General features: G+C 42.1%; 1 protein-coding gene across 7 annotated transcripts in view; it reads left to right on the top strand.

Annotated features, from left to right (window-relative positions):
- The first annotated feature begins 640 nt into the window (after positions 1–640).
- ARFGEF3 (ARFGEF family member 3) overlaps positions 641–23296 on the top strand; it is a 96836-nt gene continuing 74180 nt past the window's right edge. For 6 of the 7 annotated variants that reach the window (XM_064708335.1, XM_064708334.1, XM_064708333.1 and 3 more), the window contains exons 1-4: positions 1191–1667; positions 2747–2798; positions 14883–14964; positions 17981–18112. In XM_064708335.1, the coding sequence (XP_064564405.1) occupies positions 1583–1667; positions 2747–2798; positions 14883–14964; positions 17981–18112 (351 nt within the window). In that variant the 5' untranslated portion in view covers positions 1191–1582. Of the gene's footprint in view, positions 771–1190; positions 1668–2746; positions 2799–14882; positions 14965–17980; positions 18113–23296 lie in introns of those variants that run through there. The other variant, XM_064708330.1, reaches the window with a different exon arrangement.

Here is a 23296-nt window from a genome sequence, read left to right as displayed (position 1 = left end):
TAAAAGGTATTTCTGTTAAAGGTTGGGGTTTTTTGTTAGGGTGGGGGTTTTTTATTTGTTTATTGGTTGCTTGTTGTTGTTGGGCTTTTTATTTGGTTGGTTGGTTGGTTTTGTAAATTCCTAGTATTGTAGCAATAGGCTACACCTCTTCACCTCCAGCAATAATCTATGAACCTCTAGACCTTTCTGACATTATTCTAAATCCTTTTCTTTTCTGACAGGACTTTTACATTCTGGCTTTAAAAGGCAACTATGGATTATGCATTCATTATACGCCTGAACATAGGATGAGCCCTTGTAAGTATTTGGACAAGGGACAGCCTTTGAAAGCCCAATATCCTATGGGAAATGCTATGGCTGATTCACCAGGTGCCAATATCCTGCCTGGTAATTCACTATTGGTACTCTTCCAATTAGCAGTAGGAGACATAACCGCTAATACTGCCAGCTGCTACCTGGAATGCCTTTCTTATCTGTTGTCTTTTTCTTCTCATTGTCTGCTTGTTTTCTTGTCTCTTTTAAGAGAGATTCTGCAAGAAGATGAGGATGTTGTAACACTCAATTAAGTGATGCAGTCACAGAAAGGGCAACTAGGATATAAACTAGAGATAAGGCAGGGAAACAGCAAACAGAAGAAGGCAGGAGGTTTGGGGGAGGAAGCGTTCCGGGTGTGAGGAGGAAGGTCTGAGCTAGTGGAGTGGCTGCTCTTTCTCCTGGAGGCTGGCTTGCTGGGGACATTAAGGCGTGCGCTCCTGTGAAGGCACACACAGGTAGCTTACTTAGGTCCTTCTGCACTTGCCAGCTAACGAGAAAGGCACAGATCTCACCTTTGCCACTAATCTGACCGCACTGGTTGCAGCAGGGCATACCGAGCGCCGGCACTCCCGCCGGTGCGCCGGCCTGGCTCCCTGCGTCCGGCCAGCTGCGGGAGCGGCTCCGCAGGGCGCTGCGGGACAGCGGGGCCGCGCTGCGGCAGCGCCGCCGGGAGCGGAGCGCCTGGCAGCGGGAACCTGCCCGCAGGCCCGGGCTGCGCCCAGCCGCGGCAGCCGCAGCCCCGGCCGGAGCGGCGGGGCCCGAGCGCACCCCCAGCGCCCGCCTCCCGCCGCCCGGGGCGGGCAGGCCGGGGCTGCCGGCGCCCCCCGCCCGCCGGTCGCCATGGCGACCCGCCCGCCCGCCTCCCGCGGGGCCGCCGCTGCCGCCGCAGGGCCCGGCTCCGGCGGCGCCGGCTCTGCTCCGCGCCTCGGCCAACCCCAGCGCCGGGAGGGAGTCCCTGCGCGCCCGCGGGCACGGCCAGGCCCGCCCCAGCCCCGCTGCGCCAGCGGGGTGGGAGAGGAGGAGGAGGAGGAGGGACTCCGCAGCGGCAACAACTGACGTGTCCCCGCCATGGAGCTCGGCGTGATTCATCAGCGGCAGCGGGGCGGCAGCGGGGCGCCGCGCTCCGCTCCCTCCTAGGCACTGCCGCGGCGGGGACAGCCCCGGCACCGCTCCGCCGCCCGCGCCGCCCTCCTCCTGCCTCCTCCTCCTCTTCCTCACCGCCTCTCCTCCTCCCCCGCGGCTAGGCGAATATCCCGGGGGAGGCAAGATGGAAGAAATCCTGCGAAAGCTGCAGAAGGAGGCGTCGGGGAGCAAGCACAGGGCCATCAAGGAGAGCTGCACCTGGGCCATCGGTAAGGGGCGCGGGCGGGGGAGCGGAGCGGGCAGGAGCCGCCGATGGAGCGGGTCTCTAAAGCAGGGGGCAGGGAGACCTCAGCAAACTTGTTCCGCGCTAAGGAGAGCCTGCTTAGCTGAGCCTCCAGCGGCTGGGAAGAGAGCGGAGCTCCTGGGCCGTTCAAAATGCCCGGGAGCTCCGCGCTGCTGGAAGGCGCCGTGGCACCTGCTGCCGGTCCCGGAGAGCATCCCCGCCCTCGCCTTCCCCACCGCCCGCATCTGCTTCGTGGCTCTTGCGAGGCGCATATATGGGTATCAGTAGCTGTCGGTTTCCGTGTATGTTTTGGAGGTGCTGTCTTTTTCTTTAAAGGCCCCCTCCCTCCTTTAGATCATCGTAAAAACCATGCCGTCCAGCTCTTACGCTGGCTTATGGAGTCTATTTTAAAAGCTAGAAGTTTTGTTCTACTGGATTACATGAGTTCTTTTATCCTTGCAATATAATGATCAGTATAACGAGTTAATCTTTCAGGGGAGTACAAGCTTAGGTACATTTTAGCATCCGCCCATTTTCCGAGATTTTTCGTGTCTTGAAGTGTTTTTTGACATTTCCAACCTGAAACACTGATCATCAGGACCCCTAATTTAAATCAGCATAACTGGGATACTTTCAATTGCTTTAAATTTTGGGGTTTTATCCATGCATAGCGACAACATTCTGTGGTAGACAGACCTGTTGCTGTCTTATTACTGGCCTTTCATCTTGATGTTGCATGAATTGCTTCATTAATTGAATGTTAGTCTTGCACAGCAGCCATGTCAGTATCCTCTATACTGTTCCAGTTCTAGTGGATGTGCTGCTGAAGTGCTGATAAGTGAAACGGAAAAAATGGTACTCAGTGTCTTCTCATTGGGCATGCAACGTTCCTGTCAGATTTATGCAAAGCTTTGGCAGCTCAGAGCAGCAGCGGTTGTTGTTCTGTCAGGTGGAGTAGGTGTAAACTTCAGGATCATTGGCTTGGAGGCGGTAGCCAGATGTGCTAACTGTGGTTGAACTCAGAAGTTTCTTTTAAAAGCCCTGTTGTTTCCTTTAATTATACAGAAACCTTGGATTCTCCCGATGCTGCTATCAAGATACCACCATATCAGCTGAGGTAAGAACACTGAACTTGAGTTCTTTAGAGCTTGTGAGTATTTGTAAAACTGAAGCAAAAATTTTGAATTAAAAGTGAGGTAGAGGAGCAGGCTGTATCTATGTGATTTCTGTAGTTTTTAGATATACATATCTAGGCTGGTAGTAGATAGATAGACTCAGTAGATAATTTTCTGATGAGTCCTTCGCCTTTGGCCTTGAATGAAATGTAAGGAAATGTGTTAAAATGGGCATGAGTATGTATAGTGGTGACATTGATTAGAAAGGAGGGCTCTCTTATGGGCTAAAGAGTTTCTCTGCTAATTTCCATCTTTCAGTAATAAGCAAGGATGCTTCTTAGTTCTTCTCAGTGTGCTTGTGTTCTTTTAAATCTAAATCAGATTTTGTTACTGAAAATAAATATTCCAGAAACTAAAAAGTTATATTATCATATAGATAGGACGCTGACTAGGAACTAAAAAAAATACTGTTTCTATGCCTACTTCTTCCTTTAGCCTGCTAGATTATGTTGAGTGAGCCTTCTTCCTTCTTCCCACCTCCATTTGTACACATATAAAATGGGAGAGGTGGCATGGCCCTGAGTGTGTAGCTATTTAAAATCTCATTTTGGAAATTGTCATTGTTATGGAGTAGGTAAATAGGTAAAATTATTCACTGTTCTTTTTGACAGAACCATTAAGAGTCATCAAAGGAAACAAGCAAGTGCTCTGTTTAAAACAAAAGCATGTTCTTTCATAGAGCTTAATAGTTGAGATACAAAATGCTTAGGCTTACCTTCTTAGAGAATGTAATGGATGCTGAAAGATTGCATGCATGCAAAAACCACCTCAACAAATCCATGAAATAAATTGATTGGAATCTATCAGATGCACAGGTACCATTCTTACTCAGAAGTACCTTAATCAGAAGTGTTTGAGCTTATAAAGGAGGATATAGGAATGCTGCTGTATGTTTGGCCTGTCCTGTGAACCTCTCAGGTATCCACTGTGAGCTGCTTATAGGGGGAGACATTTGTTTTGCTACAACATTACTTTCCTGGGAGTATTTTTATCACCTCAAGATTCCCTGATGATTCTTTCATATATGCTTTGCAAGGAAAGGTAGGGATTGAAGAACTAGTTCTTCCAGAGCAGTCACCAAACAGGGAAAGAATAGGAGCAGTTCTTTTGCCGCTCTAAATTCCTGTCAGCTGCAGTTCACAAGAGGCCTCAGATCAAATGGGGGATGGATGTAGCACAGGTCTGACATGACCAGTGCCAGACACAATGCATTTCCAGCACAGAATGGGAACAGCTGGATGATTAATTCTCTGTAGGTCCACTAGAATTATGTTTACTTGACACTGTGGCTGGAGAAAACTTGGCTCTTCACCTTCCCATTTATCAGCCTCTAATATGGTGTGTGGTCTGTGCCTTTAAGTGCTGTTGTCATTCCCTATGAATTGGTTAGCTAGCTGTTACCACATTTCTTCCTTTTCCCCTTGCCTACTACAGCTTTACAGAGAGGCCTTTTTCTCTTCTTCCTCCAGTGTTCTTAATGATGTATTTGTTTAGTTGGGGTATTTTTCCCACTGTAAATCTCCCTTTTTAAAGTAAAGTGAATACCTTTGCAGGTGTAGCTGTGATTAAATAAGCTCTTAATGTTAGACTTGTTAGTAGCAATGCACATTATTACTGGATGTTTTAGAAAATGAAAGGAGCACAAGAGGATTTGGACAGAAGCTTTTGTTGTGGGGTCCTTGGTAAGACTCAGCCATACAGCCTTAGATAGTGTGGGAGATGATGCTAAGCATACCTTTCACTCTCTGATAACAAGCTACTGCCAGGTTCTAGATAGCACACTGGGTCACATCTTGGGCTGGAGTTTGCCTGCATGATGTGCAAATTAGATAAAAGTTCTTCGCTTGGTATTTGTTAAAAAGCAACACTGTGATGGCTTGGTTCCTAATGCTGGAAAAGAAAAGCCTGGAAAGTAGAGCAATGTCTGTGACCAGAAACACAGCCAAGATGCAGGATAGACATGTCTTGGCTGTGCCTCTTTTCTGCTTTAATCTTACATCAGATACAGGTTGTATCAGCTGCTGTAACACAAATCAGCCTCTGGCTGCTCATCCAGTTGGAATCTTAATCTACACTTAGGTTCTTTTCTTTTTAGAATGGAAGAATGAAGGCTGCTCACAAGAATGAGAATATGTAAACTCTATACTCACTTCTTTCTTACAAAATAAAAAGCCATTCTCTGCTTCTGAGACCCCAGTTCTTGATGAGTAGAGGTTCTTTGTAAAGTTGTCTTTTGTAAAATTGTGGTCCTAGTGTGATAATGGGGAAGACAAGGCATCTCTGCTTTTCCTCAGACTATGAGCATTTGAGTTCAAGGGGTTTTTGACATGTGTTATATCAGCTACATACTTATTTCCACTGTGGTATTGGGGTAGACTGTGTCCTGTCATGTCCCTGACCTATCCATGGTTTCATCTTAGTTGGACTGGTGTTACTGAACATGAGGCAGACCACATTACAGTTCCCTGATATCTGTGCCATTAACTGGGGACATTGGCTGTAGCATTTGCATAGGAGCTGTTTCCAGCAGTTATCTGGTAGCAGTTTAGATAGCACATGCCTGCTGTGTTTGGGAGCACCTTTTGCCTCAAGGGAGTCCCAGTGACTGACCATCCAGATTGGAATGTAATTCTTTAATTAGTTTGATAGAAGTCTGTTTGGTATATCTTCAGGGAGCTAGATGAGACTATTTTGCTGTTCAACTTCCTTTGATGTTAATTGGACTTAGGAATCAAAATCCTCGTTAATGACCTTGCATATTGATTCTAGTAAGGGTCATTATTTAAATGTCTCACTTCCTAAAGAAATACAAATCTCCAACAAACACAGAGTTTCCCACCAAGTCTTGTCAGCTCTGCCTTGAGATAGGAATATGTGTGTGATTTTTCGGTAATTTTAACTTATGATCAGAGTATTGGGTAAGGGTGGGAGATAATAACAAAGATTAAAGTGGATAAAGATGGAAATGGCCTCAAGTCAGTTCAAGGCTTTGCTGTAGATGTTCCATGAGTTCTTCAGAAGGGAGAGTCCCATAACCTGTTGGTAACTGGCCTCTTGTGATCCGTCTAGTATGATGGTATTTGTCTCTGAATATGAGTTGTGAAAATTGGATATATACTAAGTGCTTAAGGAGGCTGGGTGGCTGACTTATAAATAATGAATTAGATAAGAGAAATTGATGTGCTTGTGTTTTAATTGGTGAATTGATCGCATGGAAAATAGCTTTAGGGACCTTAATGTTGTCTGCCAGCAAACAGTTGTTTGCTACTCAGCTGGGCTATATTCACTTCAGTATTTTCAGGATGGCAAATTCTCCCCTACGGCCAGCACTACACATTGAACAAGTCTCTCTTCTTGGCTTGTTGTGATTTTACAGTCTGAAATACGAGCTATAAAAGGTAACTCAACAGACACAAGAAAATGAGCTTTGAAAAAAAAAAATGTTTGATTGGAGCAGTTTAATGCTCACGAGGATTATCTACATATCAGAGGCTAAAATAAGAGGCTAGACAGCAGTTGCCAGTCACATACTGCTTTGAAAAAACTTGGGCTTGCCAGAGTTTCTTGGAATGCATTATGTCATTAAGTCATGCCTTACAGGCTATGTAGAACTTGATGACAGCACAGACTTTGCTGGAAAGAAGAGATTGTTTGGGACTTCTGAAGGAGCATTTCTTTTTGGAAGAAATGCAAATTGGGTTTGCATGGCCAGGGTTTGGTAGCAGGAGGGGCTACAGAAGTGGCTTCTGTGTGAAGCTGCCAGAAGCTTCCCCCATGTCCAGCAGAGCCAATGCCAGCTGGCTTCAAGACAGAAGTGCCCCATGCCAAATCTGGGCTAGTCAGAAATGGTGACAACCCCTCTATGATAAGAAATTTAAGAACCAGGAAAAGAGTTGTTTTGCAGATGTTATTGCTTCCATAGAAGAGTGGGGTGAGAATATGTGAGAGGAACTACTCTACAGACACCAAGGTCAGTGAAGAAGGACAAGGAGGAGGTGTTCCAGGTGCCTGAGCTCAGATTCCCCCCAAACCCATAGTGCAGACCGTGGAAAAACACCTATGCCCCTGCAGCTCATGGAGGTCCATGGGGGCGCAGAGATCCATGGAGGACACTCACACTGGAGCAGGGGGATGCCTGAGAGGAGGCTGTGAGCCTGTGGGAGGCCTGTGCTGGAGCAGGTAGGAACCTGGCAGGTATCTGTGGACTTATGAACAGAGGAGCAGGTTTCCTGGGAGGGCTGGCATCCTTGTGGAGGACCCACATTGAAGCAGGATGTGACTCCTTTCCCTAAGCCGTGGCAGGAACGATGTGTGATGAACTGACCATAACCCACATTCCCTGCCTCCCTGTGTCTCTGGGTGGGAGGAGTGGGGGGGAAGGTGTTTAGGGCTTATTTTACTTCTCATTACCCTGCTCTGGTTTTGGTAAAAACAAATTCAATTTGTGTCTCTAATTGGAGTCAGTTTTGTCTGTGGCAGTATCTGGAGAGTGATCTCTCCTTGTCCATATCTCAAACCATGAACCCTTCATTATATTTTCTCTCCCCTGTCCAGCTGGGGAGGGCAGTGATGGAGTGGCTTTGGTGGGAGCCTGGCATCCAGTCAGGGTCAGCCCACTAAAATTCCTCTTATATTTTGCATTGTCCTTTTAAAAGTGATCAGTATTTCTGGAGATTACAGCTGGAAAGTCAGAAGTCAGTGAGGAGCAGGGTCCTGTGTAATAACCAGTTCATGTCTGATTCTGTCTCTTCTTGCTTGTGTCCCAGTGTTAATCATGTTGGTGCTATCTTTTGAGAGCAGTTTGTGAATTTTTTCTATAGTCGTGGACATGTGGGAAGGAGAACATTTGGGGATGAAAGTGGTAGTTCTACTATTTATTTTTTTTTTGGTATCTCTAGATTAGCATCTGACATAGTTCTTGAGAAGTATGCCGTTTATAATCTCTTAAATAAAACAACATGCTCGCTCATTTTACCTCACATGTGCGCAAGAAGTAATAAAAGCAGTAATTGTGGTGTGATCATCACCAAACAAACAATGCTTTAGAGACTTTCAATCCACTTAGCTTTGCAGGTAATTCATCCACTTACAGAATCTTAAGTCTTGGAATGCATTTCACCTTCTCTATTGTGAAGAAATGTTTATGATTTCATCATTTACGTCTTCTCCCATCTCTTAATTTTGTTCATGTTTTCTGTTAGTTTCTTTCTGCTAGGAGAGAGTGGCTTGGAAAGCTGATACATACATCGCAGATCCCCTGAACAGAAGTAAGGAGTGGGGAGAGAGGAATAGTTGTTTCTGAGGGTTTTTTTGGGGGGGGATGATTTTAGCATATCTCTCTCTATTTTACTCTTTCTCTTTTTTTAAAACAATTTGTTTCCTGCTCTTGCTGCCACATCCACCTGGCATTAGGTGCTCCTGTGCTTTCTTCCTGGATGTGACTGCTGGATGTGACTCATGCTGCTCAACCATTACATGGTCACTGTCTGCCATTCAGCAAGTGAATTATGAGTTCCCTGGCAGGCAACTGGCCAAGAAGAGATTCTAGTGACAGTGTGGATTACTGACCTGCATCTCCCATGCTGGCAGTTTACAGCCTGGATCCAGACTTGTGGGAGCACTTATGTAGTCCATTTGGTGTTTTGGATGGTGTACATGCACTGGTCTTGATTTAAAATTTTGCATTCTCAGTTCTGTTGTTGAGGAGTAGATGGGGGAAGGAAATTAGTGTTTAGAAAGACAATGTGCCACTGATACAGTATTTCAGTCAATCTACATGTTTAATCTGGGATATGAAAGTGGCCCTATTTCTTGTCCAATGGGCAGATATTTTTATCTCAGCAAAATTTTGCACCTGGTCTGCAACCCCAAAAGACAGTGGTGTTGGGGAGGAAAGGGTAAGGGGTCAGCCTCAGGAGTCCCTGAAAATCTGTTAGCTGGGGTTGTCACTCTTGAATGTATGAGCAAAATTTAGCATTGTTATGAAAAAAGACACATGGTTTCTGTTACTCTTACTTGTGAGCTTGAATGAGGTTTGTTTCTTTGGTTTCAGTGGTGTTTTTCTAAAAGAGCAGTGCTTGTTCTTTTTGAAACTAGCTTACTGCCTTTCTTGATCTTCTTTGTATTAGTGAACCATAATAATCACCACTGCCTTGGGTCTTTGTTCCTTTTAGAGACTCTTCCAAAAATTCATTCTCTTTTGTGACAAAACCGCACAGTCTTGGCTGGGCTGAGGTTAATTTTCTTCATGGGAGCCGGTAGAATGGGAGTGGGGAGCAGCTGGGTGGGGCTGAGGATGAAAGCAGCCATAGTTTTAACTGTCAGACTTCTAACAACAAATGCAACTGAAATATTGACCTAAGGTTCTAGGGATGATAACAGGATAGCAGTATGTGTGTTTGTCTTAAACATTTGATCACTTTCAGTGCTTGCAGAAGAGTAGAAAATGAGAACATCATGAGGCTTTTGATAATTGCCTTACAGAATATAATATGGTTGGGGGCGGGAAGAGGGGTAGCACTGGAACTGAGTAGACTGTTTTCCTGCTAAATGGTGCAGGAAGAGGGGTGGCACTGAAACTGAGAGGACAGTTTTCCTGCTAAATGCTCTGCTCTGATCTTTGCTCGATGCTGTGCAAGTCATGACTTTTCTTTGTTTTTGAAAATGAAGGGGTGAGTGGGAGTAATGAAAGTCTTTTCTCACATTTCCTTTATTTACATTCCATGAAAAGTAACAAAGCTGCAGGAAATTCACTACCTTTCATTTCCTTCAATGTTTGTTTGCTTAAGAAACTGAATATGCTGAAGTGCAGTGAGTATAAAATTACGTAATGCATTGCAAACATGGGGATATTTTTAGAAAACGTCCCTTAGGTCTGTCAAGATTTAGCGCTGAACTGCTGTGAAAGTTGAATGGCATTGCAGATTACAGCGCTGACCTTCAAAATGTAACTAGTAACGACCAGAAATACACCTCATTCTCCCGTTTCTTCATCTGGTTTCTGTAACTCACAGCTGCAGTGGAGAAAATAAGGTAATTTGCAGGATGTCCATGTGATGATACCTCTGTGTCTCTTTTTCCGTTTCCTCAGCCTGCCTTTTTCCAGCATTGTAAAACTTCTCTTGATGGAAGCTTAATTCTCATAAAACACTTTGTCATTTTTTACTTAAAATTTGAAACAAAATGCTTTCACTAGACAAATCTTTAGCTTCTCTTCCAGAGTTACTGAATACAGGGAAAAGAGATTTCATGGAAGAGTTTGATAAACTTTCAAAAATGTAAGCTGAGCAAGTCCAGCTTGTCACCTCATCTTCATACTCCAAATCATAATTAACAAAATCACATAAAGGCTACAGGTTGCTTTATGATTAAGAGCTGGTGAGGTTTGATGTGTCATCAAGCTTCTTAAGAGCAGATTTTGCGAGTGACTATTGATACCTTGTGCACAAAGGGCAAATATCTGTGGAGGTGGATGTTGTAGGGAGAGCAGTGAGAATGTGTCAGAGAGAGATTACACTAGAGTTTGGAGACTGGAAGCATCTGATTATTATTTTGGCCTTGTCCACCTTACTTTAATATTGTGTAGAATCTTTTGCTGTCTCTCTTTCTCTCCTCTCAAGTAAAAGTACACCTTGTGCTTATAGGTTTTTTTTGGTTCTGTTTTGTTCTCATCTTGACAACAAGTTCCTATCTAGGAACTTTGTGTTTCTGCTAAAATCAAGGAGTTATTAGCTAGTATAGCAAGGAGGCAAATGACCTCAGAAGTGCTCTCCAGCTGAGTGACTGTGCTGAGCTACTTAATTATGATTGTACAAATTCTGTGGTCTTGGCCACACTGGCTTGGCTGGAGGATTAAATTGCTCGTTTGCCTTTCCCATGAGTAGAGCTATGCTGCTTCTGTAGTGGCAAATTCATTTATCTTAGAAAGGATGTAAATAAAAAAGATTATAAATACCATTATGTCACTTCTTTAATACCAAGCAGTTTTGAATTGCAGTCTCATTCACAATTCCAGGTTGAAAAAAGAATTATTAAAGTTCTAGCTAGGAAACTGTGTGAAATTACATTTAGGCATTATTCTGTCCTTTTTTTTTCCCCTGTGTCATTCTTTGATAAGCAACTCATATTTCCCTGCAAAGACAGGCTTATTTAACTGTTGGATGAAGACTGTGTCTGAGTTTGAAAAGCAAAAGGATTGAAGGGAAGAGGGAATACATGAAAAAAAAGAGGAAGGAAAAATTAAATACTGAGTTGGATGGAACTCTGAGAGAGAGCTGATGTCAGCAGCTGAGGTGAGAAAATTGGATATGGAAAGAAAAGTAACATTAACCTTAAGTCAGAGGAGAAGAAGCCTTTCCATTGTAACTGGATAAAACCAAAGAGTTTTGTGCTCTGTAGGAAGGAAAATAATGAGATTTTTTAAAAAAGTAAGATGCAAGTGGTGAGACGGAAAAATGAAAAGGCCTTCAGCCAGAGATTACAATTTCTATAAAGGTGGAAGCTCACCTGATGGGTGCAAATATATGAGTCAAATCTTGTGATACAGGAAACATGCCCACAAGTGTCTCTGTGTTAGTGAGTAACTGGATTAAAATCCTGGCCCTATGGATGCAAGTCAGCATTTATATCTACATAGTTTGGCAACAGTCTCCCAACTGTTTGGGTTTTTTTTTCCAGGACCTTTAAACTGCAACACTGAGTGCTTGTTCATTCTTATATAGCACGGTAGCACCAAAGTTGTCTAATGGTGCATGATCATCTTGTAGTGGCACAGTGTCATAAAGATAATTTGTTGGTTTATTTTTTCTGGAAAAGGAAGGTTCTAGCTGGAAGGCTTCAGAATTTGTCTTTTATCCTATTACTCTACTGTTTCTGTAAGTATTATTGACAAACTTGTACTTGCATAGAGGTAGAAATTTTAGTGCTGAAGGGGTCTGTTGTAATCATCTGGTTTGACTTCCTGCATTGTGGAGGTGGGAGAACTTGCCTTGTATTTATATGCTGTGGATTCCAAACCTCTCTCCAACCTGAGTTTGACTGTAATTCTCTTTGTAAGTGGGATGATAATATTTCTGCAGTAATCATTTCTCTAGAATGCGAGCAAGGACTTAAATGTTCATTCTTCTTGAAGAGTTATTACTTGAAAAACGATGTATTTATTCCATCTTCCTAGCCTAGGTTTTAAATACTTCCATTATGCCTAAACTTGTTGGTGGAATCTTTTACCAATATTCTCTAAACTAGTACAGGAAAAAGATTTATGTTTCTATTTTGATGTGTACATGTGTTCATATATACAACACTAGAATTTGTTTTATGTAAATTAAATCATTCCTATTTGTGCAAGGACAGTGTTTGCTTCTGTTTGTTTTACATAAGGGTAGCAGCTGTGGGTACTTGCAGAATTCTGAGAATTCGTCTCTACCAATTATTTTCTCATCATGGGCCAACTCTTCTTTTTGAATAAGCGATGCTAATAATATTACACTGTGCTACTCTGTTCTTTTTAAGCAGCCAAGATGGAGAAAATATTTTCAATCGTTGGTTACTCTGACTGTATGTCAGACTTTTGCTATGACTGTTATCCTGCCTAATAAACAGTGTATCAGAAAATGGCAACAGTGGTGAATCAAATTCTTATCCGTTCTTTGACTGGGCTGTGAATTATTCTGTGGAATGCAAACTGGATGCTGATAAGGCCTTGAGGTTCTGAATTTTGCTTCTCCTATGTAATTTTCAGCAGGAAGATAATGCAGAGAGCTGTCGTATTTTTAATCTTTAATTTTCAGGAATGGGATTAAAAATAATAGGATTATCACCATTTGCATGAAGGGAAAAATGCTTCATTTATCATGCCCCTTTCCCTAAGTCAAGGAGGGGAAGGTGGGCTGTGAGACTGTGTTCCAGGGACTAACAACAAGGAGTTAAGTTTAGGCAATTTCCTATCTTCATTACAGTTTTTATCATGAGAGTGAATTAATAACCCATGATTCTTTTCTCACTGAAGTTTTTTTTTTGTCATTACAATGAGAATAGGAAGATTTTTATGATCTCTCTACGTGTGATAGTAATTTGTCTTGCTCTGACCTTTCTGGCAGTGTGTTTTGACTGACCTGCCATAGCATCCCTTATTCCAGACCTGCAGGGAAGGAGGTGGGTTGATAGGTTGACAAGCCACAGCAAGCTTGGACAACTAGAAAGGTCATTGTAACCTAGTGTGCTGAATATAAAGGCTGTGTGTTCCCATCACTCATTCTGCAGTTGGCAAAGTTGACAGTCGTGGAGTGAGGCAGCTCAGGAGGGACAGCCTGTGCTCTGGGAGGTACTGGCCCCGGATTATGCACTTGGTTCTGTCGCTGAGCTTTTTTGCTTGCCCTGGCAGGTAGCTTCCTCTCTTCCAAGTCAAAGGTGTTCCCTTCCTTTCATTCTCCCTCTGTGTTGTACCTGATGTGTTTCAATCAGGGTTAAGTTGGTATTTGTGCCTCAAACTGTGTGTGTATGTATGTCCACACCAGCATGCAGCAGTATGGACGCTCAAGAGTTACGGTGTGAAACTACTTTCTGTACATTATGTAAATGGAGAATGTTCTTAAACATGTTTTGAAGTGTATTGTTGTGCATCAGCTTACTCTGAGGACTTTACATATGTAAAATGTCCTTCAAGTGTAGTACTACAAAACCTGCGTGAATTGTCACTTAACCATACAGAACTGCAGACGGTGCAGTAAGCAATGAAATCCCATGGTGAGGGACTGCTCAAAACAGAGTGGAATTATAAAAGGGCTGCAAACCTCATTCGCTTACTTCACTGCACTCAAATCCATTGAGGTAATTCCAATCTGCATTCCCTGTTTTGCAGCCTTATTGAACTGAATTCTTAAGACATTAGAAGGGACTGTGTTAACTTACATCCTTCTCTCCTGTTCTGCCTGAGGATTATCTGCCTGTCCTTCATGTTCTCATGCTATCAGATGATGCATTTAAATGGCAGATTGAACTGAAGTGTGAAGGGTGCTCAAGCTAATCAAACATTGTAAGATATCTCTGCAGGTGTTTCATAGCTGTAGCATAGAAATGCTAAAGGCTTAATTGATTGAGTGTGTAACAAGAACAGGAAATGACACAATGGTAATTCATTTTCTCCAAGAATACAGTGGAAGCACAGTCTGCAGCAACCCTAATTAGATTTTCAGTTAAACATTTTTAGCAAGGATGGGAAGTTCAGCTAATTGAATCTGTTCTAATTTCCATCCTCCTGTTTGTCATTTTTTGCTCTTCTTTTTGGGACATCTATCAAAGCTCTTACTGTTCTCTGCTCATTGCAGTATGTGATGACAGATGGCAGGCAACATGCTGATGTGCGAGGTAGCTACACATAAGCCATAGGAGCTCCCTCCTGTCTTCATTATCATGAAACTGAACTGGATCCACTCCAGTGGCTTATGACTTTCTTCATTTTCCCCTCTCCTCCCAGTGTCCATCCACTTTAATGTGAGAATAAATTAATTCAGTATTAATAATGCCCAAAATGTTTATATGCTGTTGCAAAAATCTGTAGAAAGTCTAAAACAAATGCGATGTTCTGCCTAGAAGAGATGCAGGTCCAAATAACCATCAGTTTTTAGCGTTCTTCAGTTAGTACTATACACTGTAATAATCTTTTTGCCTTCCTTTTTTCCTGTTTGTGTCTGGCTGATGGAGCACCAGTTAATGCACAGGTACCTTGTTTTGGCACCTGTTGATCTGCTGATTTCAAATGCGGGTTCTCCTCACTTTAAGAGATGGAGTATAACAAAGGCACAATGTAAAAGCACTTAAAGGTGCTTTTTGGATTAGAGATGTGTGAAGTGTGTGAAATATGCCAGCTTTCTTTTGAGGGTAAAAGTGCTTCACAGAATTGTGAAATTATCTTTGGATGCTGTATGCAAACATGATCTTTCTGAAATTGATACAGCCCTTCTGGAATGTTACTTGAATACCAATTTTAATTGCATTTTCCCCTCTCACTTGTTTTCAATTTTCCTTAGGGAGAAGTGTCTCCTTCCTCTTCAACTGGCTCTGGAATCAAAGAGCATGAAGCTGGCCCAACAGGCTCTAGCAGGGATGCAGGTATGACTTTAGAGTGGGAGTGTGTTGTCAGGCAGTGGGTGTCAAGAAAATCTAGGCTCTTCTTTTGAAAAATACTGCAGAAAAAGCATCTGTCCTTGCGTGAACCTAACAATAATGTTCACCTTTCTGTTCAGAAGTTAGGATGCAAGTAAAGGCTGGTGATTTTGAAGAAGCCTAAAAATGTTTTGCAGGTAGATGGGAGGTCTTGCATTTTAACATTGAAATGGAGATGTACTCTTCCCTGTGGACCCTGTGCTACTCCCAGAAAAGCTTGCCACTGCTAAGCATCTTAGAAATTAAGCTGGGACTTGCTGTCTTCTTTCCTCTAGAAAAGAGGACAGCAGTGCTTGGAAGATGGAGAAGTTAATAGAGGATCTGGAGCTGTGTTCTTTATGTGTGGGCACTTTTCAGTGTACTTTTTTGTACACTGAAGACAGTAGAAACAGCATCTAATTTGGAAGTCTATGAAATTGCAAAAGAGAACAGCAGTGCAGCACAAGCAACAAAAAAAAAGCTCTCCTGGGTTTGACAGTATAAAAACTAAAGCAGTTTACTGTTCTTTTAATTGGACAAATGAGTAAAAGTCAGTAAATACTTATCACTAGGGGGATGCTAGTTGTGGAAAAGCCTGGCACACTGCTGGGATATAAAATCCATTTTCCAAAAAGAATTTTTTCCCTTGGAGGGCCAGAAAGAAATTGTTCTGGGAATACAAGATGTAAGTGGATCATTCAAATTCACCTTATCCAGCATATGACGTGTCAAACACTTGGTTAGAGAGTTCCTCATATTGGGCACGGTGTGGTTGTAGAAGGGAAGGGCTGTTAAGATAACAAAGGGTCTGGAGCATCTCTCTTACGAGGAAGGGCTGAGAGCTGGCTCTGTTTAGACTGGAAAAGAGGTACCTCCAGGGCTGGAGACACCACAACCTCTCTGGACAGCCTGTGTTTGATCACCCTTACTGTAAATTTTTTCCTGGTGTTCAGAGGAAACCTTCTGTCTTTCAGTTTGTGCCCAGAGCTTCTTGTCTTGTCAGTGGGCACCACTGAAAAGTTCCTATGCTTTTTGCACTCTTCAGATATTTATGTGTGGTGGTGAGATCCTCCCTGAGCCTTCTCTCTCCAGTCTGAACAGTCCCAGCTCTCAGCCTTTCCTCATAAGAGAGGTGCTCCAGTTTCTTTGTCATCTTAGCACTGACTCCAACAGCTCCATATCTCCCATCCTGCACTAAACATTCTTCTTTATATGGAAAACTCCATTATTGTCATTGCAGATTTAGTTAAATCTCATCAGGCTGTACAGAGATAAAACACTTGATGTTCTGGTATGTGGGAAATGCTTTAAAACATTCTGAGTTTAAAACCCTGGCTGGCAGTTCAGCTTTACCCACTCAGTCCTTCCCTCTCAGAGGTATGGGAGAGAGAATCAAAAGGGTAAAAGTGAGGAAAATTGTGAGCTAAGACCAAGTTTAATAGTGAAAGCAAAGCTGGATTTGCAAATAAAGGAATATGTGGAATTTGTTCACCACTTCCCATGGAGCAGCAAGTGTTTGGCCATCTCTAGGAAAGTAGGGCTTCATCATGGGTAACTGTTATATTGGAAGACAGATGCCTTAACTGTGAATATCTGTGTTCCATCCACTTCCTCTTGCTTTGCCCAGCTATTGTTGCTGAGCACAGTGTCATATGGTTTGGGATATCCCGTTGGTCACATTGGGATCAGCTGTCCCAGCTGTGTCCCCTGCCAAACTCTCTGCAGCCCCAGCTGGGGAATCAGTCTGAGAAACAGGCAGCCTTGAGGCTGTGTAAGCTCTGCTCAGCAGTAGCAAAACTTGGGTGTGTTATCAGTGCTGTTTTGGTCACATATCCAGAACACAGCACTCTTTGAGCTCCTGTGAAGAAAATTAACACTATCCCATCCAAAACCAGTACAAGCATAGGAAATAAGAAGTAGGAGTGAGCCAGTGAACTGTGCTGCAATGTTGAAGCTGCAGATGAGCATCAGTAAAAAAAGTGATGCAGAATGTGGAGAGGGAAGTGGGCTGCTCAAAGTCTCTACAAAGACAGAGCAAGGTTGTGTCCCTGGGATCTAAGACAAGCTAGTTTTGCTCTGTTGTGGGATCTTCTGAGAAGATAGGAGCTGGGAAAAGACTTGTGTGGATACATCTCTTGCAGGATGCCTGCTACTAATGGGAGACACCCATGAAGATGGTTATAGACTGTATGGAAGAGGCATTTCTGGTAGAACTCCAAGGAAATAGTGCCATTGACAATGTCGGGAGATGTTTCTGAGATATTGGGCAAAGTAAATCTGATCAGTCTAAAATAGTCTGAGCTTCAATCAGTCTGTATTGAATTCAGTTCAACCAATCCAATGTCAGGACCAGGAATTTTGGTATCATGTCAGCTTGGGTTGGTTTCTGTATGTGTTTGTGTTAGTCACTTGTTAACTGTGCTTTTTGTCTGAGGGCTTGATTGTATTCATTAATAGTCTACTTCTGTATGACACAAAACACATTTGCCAGGGATCAAAACTGCCACTTCCACAGCACTTGTGCTCTGTTGGGGTAATTGGGACAGTAGGTGACTGTCTCCTGTTGGGCAGGAGATCTGATAGCACTAGTTCAATGCCAGAATGCTAGCCTGAGTAGGTTTTTAAAAAATTTGTTGTTGTTTTGATGATCTGGGGAGCTGCGAAGGTTCCAGTCTCTCCCAGCTTCTAAAATACTGAGCAGTTTTGCTAAGGACATTTGCTGAAGTGATATCAGTTACTGATGTCTGCTTTATTCTAGTCACTGGGGATGTGGGATGGGCAAAGATGATACTGCAATGGCAACCGACATGACACAGATCTCCCAGTTTTGCTGGTTTTCTTGCATTTTACATTATTGGATTAATTTGAAAATTTTAGACAGAAAGCCTAACCACCCTAGTACCAAGCCCTAATAGGTTTAGGTGCAGTACTTTGCAGAGGCAGTTTTTGTCTCAACATGTACATTGCCATTTTCTCTCTGCAGAAGCTGCTGTCTGATGAGAGGTTTGTATCCGTGGAAACAGACTCAGATGAGAAACAGTTGCTTAATCAGATGCTGAATGCTGTCAAAGTGACTCCATCGCTCAATGAAGACCTGCAGGTTGAAGTGATGAAGGTTAGTGTTTCACACACATCAGTGCTTGCAGCGGAGACTGTGTGACTGAATGCTGGGTTAGCAAATAAATTAGCTGCTGCCTTGAAAATCTTCATTTTAGGACAGCATTTGATTCCCTTTTCCTACTGGCAGATGTCAGTTGTTTTCATTTCTATTTTGTGTTTCCCTGGATTAGATAGGAGATAGTTTTCATTAGGATTCAGAAAACTGGTGGTTCCAGTTTTAACAAACTTCAGCAGCACAATCAATTTCCTCCATGGGAGAGCACAGGCAAAGGACTTATAGATCTGGAAGTTTGTTATTGAGCTTTAGTGGTTGAAGGATGGGCTGTGCACACTTTTAATTTTGTATTGTGTGTGCACAGGTGCTGTGTAATTTGTTAGCTGTATTTTCTCTTTGTAAAGTGCTAATGACAGAGCATGATCTGTTTAGGCATCAAAATGTCCCTGGACCAGTGCATAAGGGAAATTAGTGTTTTGTATACTCTGTCAGAACTTCAATTTCTAGAATACTCTAGCATTCTCCTGTGAGCATGTTAGGAAGCTGAGCTGCCAGGAGGTTCTGTTTTGGCAGGGAGGCAATACCAAAATGCCTTGCCCTGTGATCATGTTGGTTGTATGACTTAAAAGTCATTTTTCTATATCAGTATTGGCAATACCTGTATAATTTGTACAAAGCAAGATGATGGTGAACAGTTTTCAGATGTTTGGGTGTAAACTTTGTGCTGCAGGGTTTGTTGTGCTACAGCTGATCATTGGTGAAACCATTTTGGAACAAACCTGGTGGTCCTTTTTGCATGTTCATTGTACCTAGTACTGATTGATATATTTGGGTCTATTCCTTGGCCATCCTTTATTTCTAAGTGCATAGATTAGTTATTTTGTTTCTTCTGTGTGACATCTTGGGTCTAGTGAATGTATGTTATCCACTCAGAAACTGCTCTCTACCATCTGTACTCTTTACACTGGAGGTGGAATATGCACACTGTGTCAGAACTCGCAGAGAGGTGAACCTAGCAACAAAAAAAGGAGCAGTATTTGTGTGGACTGTTACCTGTTTTATGGCAGCAGGCTTCTGCTTAACTCATGACACCCTGCTCTGCATTCCTAACCCAGCACACCTCCTTCCTGCCCCTTTTATCTCTGCAGAGGGAAAGGGGAAGAGTTAAGTACTTGCTGTACTGAACCAACAGGCTCCTCTTGGAATGCAATAATTTTTTACAAGTTACTTTTTTTACATTCTTGAGTGTTACAGATTCAGAATGTGCATGCACAGTTTCTTTGAAACCCTGAATGTACATCTGCAAGGCAAAGCCCCCACACTAAGAAGAATGTGAACACTGTATTTTTCTACAGTTCTGAGTAAATATCTTCTCAAGTTCTCTTGACATGTGAGAAGCAAATATAATTTCAAAACATCAAACCACAGAAAACCCAAGCCAAAACGTTGTATTCATGTATGCTTTTTAAAAAAAAAAATTAGAAAACTATGTTCAGTTCCAGTTTAAGTGCAAAAGAGAAAAGAGAATATTGTCTTAATTTCACTGAGTGAAATTTTGATGTGCAAATCCTGAGCAAAATGTGTATATTGGTAAAAATCAGGCTACAACTTCAACTTCTCATTTTGAGAACAAAGCAAAATTCTATTTTGATTTAAATATTTCAAGAGACCAGAGGGCCAGAACATGTTGTAATCAGGACAGTTAAAACACAGACTCATTAGATTTGAGCCTTGCCTGACAGTCAAATCAAGCAGACATCTCTTCAGATTGTAACATGAAGGTTACAGATGCCATTGCAACATTTGAAAATGTTATTAGCTAACCCAGGCCTGATGAATGGCTAAAGCCTTTAGAGAGGAAGGAGGGAGATTTCTAGCAGCTGGTCTCAGCAATGTGTTTATGTCCTTGGATCTGCTAAAATGTGTCTTCAAGACAGCTTATGATTGTACATTAGAGTGTGTTATTCATTTGGAGAAGATAAAATATGTCTATGTAGTGCAGATAGAGATTAGACACTCCTGAGTGTGAGCAGGTTTGTGTGAAACTGTGTCAGCTGTGGTGCCAGCCTGGTTCTTTGTGTCTCACTGCACAGTTGCACCAGTCTCACAGGTATTAAGAGTGCAACCATCAAAGATTACACAAAAGCTTTTAGTTGTGCAAAATTAGTGTGAAAGCATACATGCAGGAGTACAGAATTCACTGTAAGTTGCTGGTGTGTAAGTTCCTAAATCACTTTAATGCATTTGGGGATTTTTTTCAATATTCTATCCAAATTATCTCCTGCTGTTCCCAGTAAGAGTATGCCAGAAATTCACACTTCCCATACTATCAAAAAAAAAAGCCTTGGATATTTATATTAATGGTTTGTTGTGACCCACCTGTATTACAGATGGAAGTGTGAAGGGATCTGATTAGCTGAGGAAAGCACTCTATAAAGATGCTTTTTATATTCAGATGACTGCATGTTGGAATTGGCAGTGAAAGGAAAGAGGTGCAAGGGCAGTTAGTTGCCTTGCCTCACACACTTTTGGAGCATGTGCAGTCTTGTGAAGGGCCATCCTTAGACAGGAATGGTGGTATGAGTAACTCTAATGGTTGCTGTAAATCAATAAATGGAGGAAAGTGCTAGCTGGATCTCTTCTGGAACTGAAAAAAGCAAAGATAGGGCCTCTGTTTTAAAAGTGGAAGGACATTGACTAACTTATGGCTAGGTGCCAAATCCTTCTGATTTTTAAGGATGAGTGACATTGAATGCTCTCCTGATTGCCATACTGGAGGATCAAAAAACCTGATAGCATTCAGACTTAAAGGCCAGGGCTGGGGACTGTGCAGGAGTGTGTCCTGGGCAGCCAGGGAAGATTTGAACTGCCCAAATGCAGCTGTCAAGATGAAAAAAAAGCTTTCCCCTCTCACATTATCTCTCCCCTCTGTGCTAGGTGAGGTACTTCTTATCTTTGCATAAACTTGGCTTGACTCTCTGCTTCTTCTGAATACCTCTTGGGGATTGTGCCTTTCTCTTTATAAAGGTTTTTCATGTTGTCATTATATGAGGAAATTCCTCCCTTGAATTCCAGAATAGAAGTGATACTCTGAAGTCCTTGCTTATTTTTCTTGCAGAACACTCTTATAATTGCTAATCACTGGATAATTCTTATGCCAGCAGCACTTTTATGCCCAAAAAAGGCAGTGATCTTTTCAGTGAGGAAGGGGGAAAGGCTGTGGTTTCTCTTTGACATGAATGGGCATGAATAACAAACACAGGTGTATTAACTGGCTTTGATTTCCCGCATATCAAAGCAAGCTGTCTGGGTATATAAATTTGGCATTCAGACTTGTATGTTGTTTAACTGCTAAGCCAAATATTTCTTTAGAATATCTCAATTACTACCCACTCTGTGTATTCTCTGTATCTCTGATACATTTTATGGTAGAGATTTATTAGTATTTTCACACCAGGGACTAAAGTGAGGTTATTTAGGTGCTTTAATTTACATTAATAGATACTGAGATAATTCAGGAAGTCTGGCTAGAGAGAATAGTGTGTCTGACATGAGGCCACTTTTGTATTCACCTTTGCTCTTGTCATCTTTGTTGCCATAAGACTGAAAAGCTTTCTAATATGTGTGTTACCAGTTTGTGCTTTACTGTGCTCAACTAGCTGTGTCAGTGGAAAGGAAAAATCACGCAATCATACAGTACCTTGCTGATGATTTTGTTATACATCAATAACTTCAGTTTCAAACTGAATAATTAAATATTTATACTTTTATATTTTCTTTAGAATATTCATGTAGGAAGGAAGAGATATATTGATTGCTAATCAAATGCAATGCTTTATCAGTGAGATACCAAAGTGACTCACTGCTCTATTTCTACAGCTGCAGATGCATAGAAAAAATCAGGAGGACAGTCATTTAGCACTTTCCTTGGATGAACATGATCACCCAGAGGGGCTGGCTCAGAAGTGGGAAAAATTTTGTTGTGTGACATGGTGCCATGTTATAATTGAGTGCAATGCAAGGGTGTCTCTCACACTGAGGAGTGGGGACATCTTGTTGACGTTAAGCACTAGACTAACAAGCTGTAGATAGTTCTGCAGCAGAAAGGGGACATGTTCTGGACTGAAGGTTAATACTTGCTTTTGAGTTTAGTTGTGGAGTCAGGGATTCCTGATTTCCCCCTCCCCAGCTTGATGCTTTTAAATTCTGGCTTCAAATGTTTTTAAAACCTCCTCTCCAAGCAGTTAGACCTTTGCTTGGAGAAATGCATGCAGTATTGACAAAAGCACCATCAAATATTGTCAGATCAGCAGTGGAAAAGGAAACTGGGAATCGAATCTATCGCTGAACCTCAGGATTGCAGTCACTTCAAACCTCAGCAATTCTGTGATTTTGACTTTCTCTCTTTGAGTTTTTGGTAATTTTTCATCACTAGCCGTGACTCTAAAAAGCTATCCCACCAGAAAGACTGGAATTAGGCTTTGAGTGTAACTCAGGCGCCCAGGCAGCTGAAACCAAATATTGAGGAAGTGGGAAGTATGGAAGGAATCCTAAACAGGAGAGACACTTGGATATTTTTCTTTTTTTTTCTTTTTCTTTTATTCTCATGCATGTTATAATCACTTTCACTCATGAGTTGACCACCTTTTTAATAATGCAGTACTCCTATCTGACTGTGTTAACATTATTCTCAGATAACAACAAAAAATGTTTAATGAAGTATTGCAAATTACAGGATGAATCCTCACATAGAAACAAGTTCTTCAGACAAACCAGATAGACAGAAACAAATTCTCCAGGTAAACCAGATACACTGTAATATAATGGGTACTGAACTAAGAAAGTTGCTGTTAGGACAAAGGTGTGATTGTGTAAGATTTCCCTTTCTACTGCATCCTTTTGTTTTCTTCAGTCACAGACAGCCTCGTCATATAATTCAATGCATTTCAGTCCAGTCTGTGTCCATATTTCCTGGGAAATTTAGAGCTTGCAGGACAGAAATTTTTAAGCAAGAAAAAGAATAATGACCTCTTGTGAAAGAAACTCAGTTTTTGGATTTGATGTTTTTCCAAATACTTGTTCTTTATTTCACTGTTCTAATTAATGGTTATATGCTGGGCATGTTATGAATGTGTACTCTGTTTCTGTCAGTGAAGATTCCAAGCTTTGCTTCTTATTACATCT

Source organism: Zonotrichia leucophrys, chromosome 3 (assembly GCF_028769735.1).
Source record: "Zonotrichia leucophrys gambelii isolate GWCS_2022_RI chromosome 3, RI_Zleu_2.0, whole genome shotgun sequence".
NCBI lineage: Eukaryota > Metazoa > Chordata > Aves > Passeriformes > Passerellidae > Zonotrichia > Zonotrichia leucophrys.
Note: the sequence above shows the minus strand (reverse complement) of the source record. Positions and strands in the feature narration are given on the sequence as shown.